The sequence below is a fragment of the Lactuca sativa genome, chromosome 9, assembly GCF_002870075.4.
Source record: "Lactuca sativa cultivar Salinas chromosome 9, Lsat_Salinas_v11, whole genome shotgun sequence".
In the NCBI taxonomy this organism is placed as follows: Eukaryota; Viridiplantae; Streptophyta; class Magnoliopsida; order Asterales; family Asteraceae; genus Lactuca; species Lactuca sativa.
Window position 1 is genome coordinate 44,900,044 of NC_056631.2, and position 4,061 is coordinate 44,904,104.

Below are 4,061 nucleotides of genomic sequence, written 5' to 3' on the forward strand. Positions count from 1 at the left end.
AGACCACAAAACCCAAACTATTGTTATAAAAACCACAAAACCCAAAATGACTACCTTTAAGGAGAGTCGTATGTGTGATTGTGATTGGATTAACATAACTTCTACGAAGCATATTTTGCGATGTGAATTATTGGGTTACTTGAATAATCGGGATCTATGATCTGTTAATGTGCGGACAAATAGGATAATTCTTAGAAAAGCTTAATTAACACAATTTCTCCAACGTTAATGAGGATTCGTGGGTACTGTTTGATAAACCCAATAACTTTTAATAGATATTTCTGTATATTTTAAGTGGCTCTTATATAAACATGCAATCGAATGTACAAGCATTAATCAAACTCAAACTAACTCACAAAATAATTGATCATTTCATACAAGAAATTTACATTTTTTATGTTCTATGTAAAGAGGCTATACGTTAAATGAATAATTTAAACTAATAAGCTCACAATGAGCCAAATCAAATGGATTTTCACTATAATCAATAGTTTCAAGTATCTGGTCCATCTCAAAAATTGGTGAATATACCTCTTTTGAGATCACATCTCCATGTGCTAGCCTTGTCGACCTTAGAGAAGGTGCTGATTGATCAGACATGATAAGATTAGATGGTAGACTACACAATGGTTGGTTATCTGTCAATTCAGAAAAAGACAAAGCCTCCTTTGACTTATCGTGCAAATATGATGGAAAATGGGAGCCTACTTGCTCCTTGTCAACAAGCCCATTTGATTCGAAACTAAGAAGGATTGATGTATCCTCAAGGTTTATGGAATCATAAATCATTTGAGGGGTACTTAGGAAATTATTGCAAATGTGGTGTCGGTTGTAAGTTATCTTATACTTTGTAGGCTCATGTTCGGTCTGCTGAACTTGTTTGGTTGCTTGACATCCTTGGTCAAATTTGTGTGTACACCTATAATAGTTTCTACATACACCAAGAAGCATGTAGAAATGAGTTTTTGTAATAAATTTAATTGGCAAAAGATTGATCTTTTACTTATATGTGGTCCAAGAAACATAAAAGAAATTTATCATCGATAGTTTTATTCTATATAGAATAAACCACTCACAGTTAAAATATAATAGTCAAATCTTGTATTCAATTAACTTAATCAGTATAATAGTATTATGTTGAGATCTATATATTTGACTTTATAACGGATTAGCTATGCATACACTTCGAAAAAAAAGATACAACGTTATCTAAACCCCAGATGTAAAAGAAATTTATTATCAATAGTTTTGTCATATATACAAATACGCCTCCGTTGTAATATAATAAATAAAATCTTCTTGTTTTCAATAGTTTTGTTGAGACGTGTATATTTAACTTTAAACGAATTAGCAATAGTTTAATTATATAAATGTATACGCCATAGTTGTAATATATTAAGGGGTGTTAAGGGGTGTTTTACTTATCTTTTTGGAAGCCAAAAGTCCTTTTGCCAAAAGTTACAAAAAGTCAGGATTTCCTGACTTTTCTAAAAAGTCAGTTTTTTTTTTATATCCAAAAATCGAAAAATAATTTTTAAAATGTTTTTACCAAACATGTTTTAGATTCTATCTTTTCTAAAAAAACTTTTGGCCCCTCAAAAGATAAGCCAAACACCCCTAAATACAATTTTGTTGTTTTGAATTAACTTTAACTTAATCGTATGATAGTATTTTGTTGAGAGGTATATATATTTGATTTTAAACAAATTAGTTATGTACAATGTTTTAAAACACGGGTTTTTAGTTGACCCGGTGTGATGACCGGTTCATGGGTCAACCGGTTGAACCGTTGGGTCTACCCGGTTTATGATTTTTTTCTATTTTTATATATTTTTACTTTCACGCATAATCCATAAACATATAAAACCAATAATTTGATGTCCACAAAGTTTAAACATTGAAAAACATTAAAGAAACCGCAAACGGCTTGTTGTTTTGGCGTTCGATACTTGTATCCAACTATCCAAACCCTATTAAAACGGGTCAATCCGGTTTTAACCGGTTCGATATAAGCGGTCGAACCGCGGTTTAGGAAAACCCGGCCGGTTCGATCCAGTTCGTATTTTTACAAAAAACCGGTCTCAATTGACCCGCCTTCTACACCGGGTCACGGTCCAACCGGCCGGGTCGACCCGGGTTTTAAAACATTGGTTATGTATGTTTTTCAAAAAATAAATAAATAAATAAATGCAATGTTTTCTAAATCCCAATTGTAAAAGAAATTTATCGTAAATAGTTTCATTATATCTACGAATTCGCCCCAATTGAAATATAATAATCAAATTTTGTTGTTTTGCAGTTAACTTAATATGCATAATAATATTTTGTTGACATGTATATATTTGACTTTAAACAAATTATGTATGTATTTTCCTTCAAAAAAGGATGCATTGTTTTCTTTACCCTAGTTGTAAAAGAAAACTATTATCAATAGTTTTGTTATATATACAAATACATGTATCCTAGTTGTAATATAATAATTAAATTAAGTTTGTTGTTATCGGTTAACTTAATCACTATAATATATAGTGTTTTATTGAGATGTAAATATTTGAATTTTAGTGAGTTATCTATAGCTCTTCAAAATAAAGATGCGCAATGTCTTCTTCCGACGTATTGATTTAAAGTTTTGTATTTCGAAGTATATATATATATATATATATATATATATATATATATATATATATATATATATATATATATATATATATATATATATATATATATATATATATATATATATATATATATATATATATCGAACCTTTTGTGTTTTGCATTGATGATCTCCTTTTGACCATATTTTCTCCATACATGTCCATCATCAATCAAAGAAGTTACTTTTGTGGATGTCCATGAGCGCTTTCTACATATGGCCAAACAACAATGAATATATTAGTATTGATACATGTATGCTAACTACAAAATTGGAAAGTATGCTTGACAACTTGTCACTTTTATATACTCCAACTTGCAAAATATAAATTATTAAAATGTAAACATGAGAATAAAGAAAGCAAACATATCAAATTCAACGCCACTTTTAGACATCATGGTTAAACATTAAACATACCTGATATAGCAGCCTCTACTATTTTTCACTGTTTTAACCATCTTGTCTGTGGCTATTGATCTCCGGCCATCCAAACAATTAGAACTTATATTATTTATCGGAATCTTAGAGACTTTGTTGACGCTGTAACTACTCATGAATGAAAGGGTGTTGCCGAAGATATCCAAGGCTTGATCTTCTACACAATAGGAGTTTTCCGGCCACTGTATCAGCTCTTGAGTGGCTTTACTCCGGCGGCATGGTGAACCCTCCGGCCAAGAGCGAGAATCCATACGATTTTTTGTATTCTGATGTAGTTGCGAGAAGTAGAACCTATAACAGCACATCTTTCGATATTTATCTACGGGAAAATGGGGATAAGTTTATAATCTCTATGAAAAAAAAAACAATAATATAAAGACATGAAAGGTGTAAAGTGTAAACACCTCTTGAAGCTTCTTAGAACGGGAGTTTGACAATCACGCACCAGATTGTCCTCCTATTGGTCAGTGAGAAGCCAGTACACGCGCTAAAGGGTGAGTCGTGTGAAGGAAAAGTATGACGTTTATACTATGACGTACTAGTATGATGTCAAATATATATATATTCACTTTACTCATATATATATATATATATATATATATATATATATATATATATATATATATATATATATATATATATATATATATATATATATATATATATATATATATATATATATATATATATATATAAGTAAAGTGAATATACCTAACAACCTTATATAAGCTTAGGTACCTAACTCCATAATACTACATCGGTTTATATCATATTTACATTGTAATTGCCTACGGTTCTTAAACTTCAACCCCATAACTTGATTACTTCCAAAATCTTTGGACTTTCACCAATATCTTTCTTTTACATCACGTCTTTCTATCGAATACCACCTGATGGGCTTCATATCCTACCGCTACAAATGAAATGATGTAGGAGAAATATAATGATGAATTTCCAAATTTTTTTT

At 30.3% G+C, this 4,061-nt stretch overlaps 1 protein-coding gene across 1 annotated transcript; it reads right to left on the minus strand.

The window, feature by feature from the left end:
* Window positions 1-320: 320 nt before the first annotated feature.
* LOC111898199 (probable WRKY transcription factor 38) lies at window positions 321-3,439 on the minus strand. Its single transcript, XM_023894125.3, has 3 exons — window positions 3,074-3,439; window positions 2,765-2,866; window positions 321-931 (listed from the first exon to the last, which is right to left on the minus strand). The coding sequence occupies exons 1-3, from the start codon at window positions 3,397-3,399 to the stop codon at window positions 415-417; spliced, it is 945 nt and encodes a 314-aa protein (XP_023749893.1). The 5' UTR covers window positions 3,400-3,439; the 3' UTR covers window positions 321-414.
* Window positions 3,440-4,061: the final 622 nt, after the last annotated feature.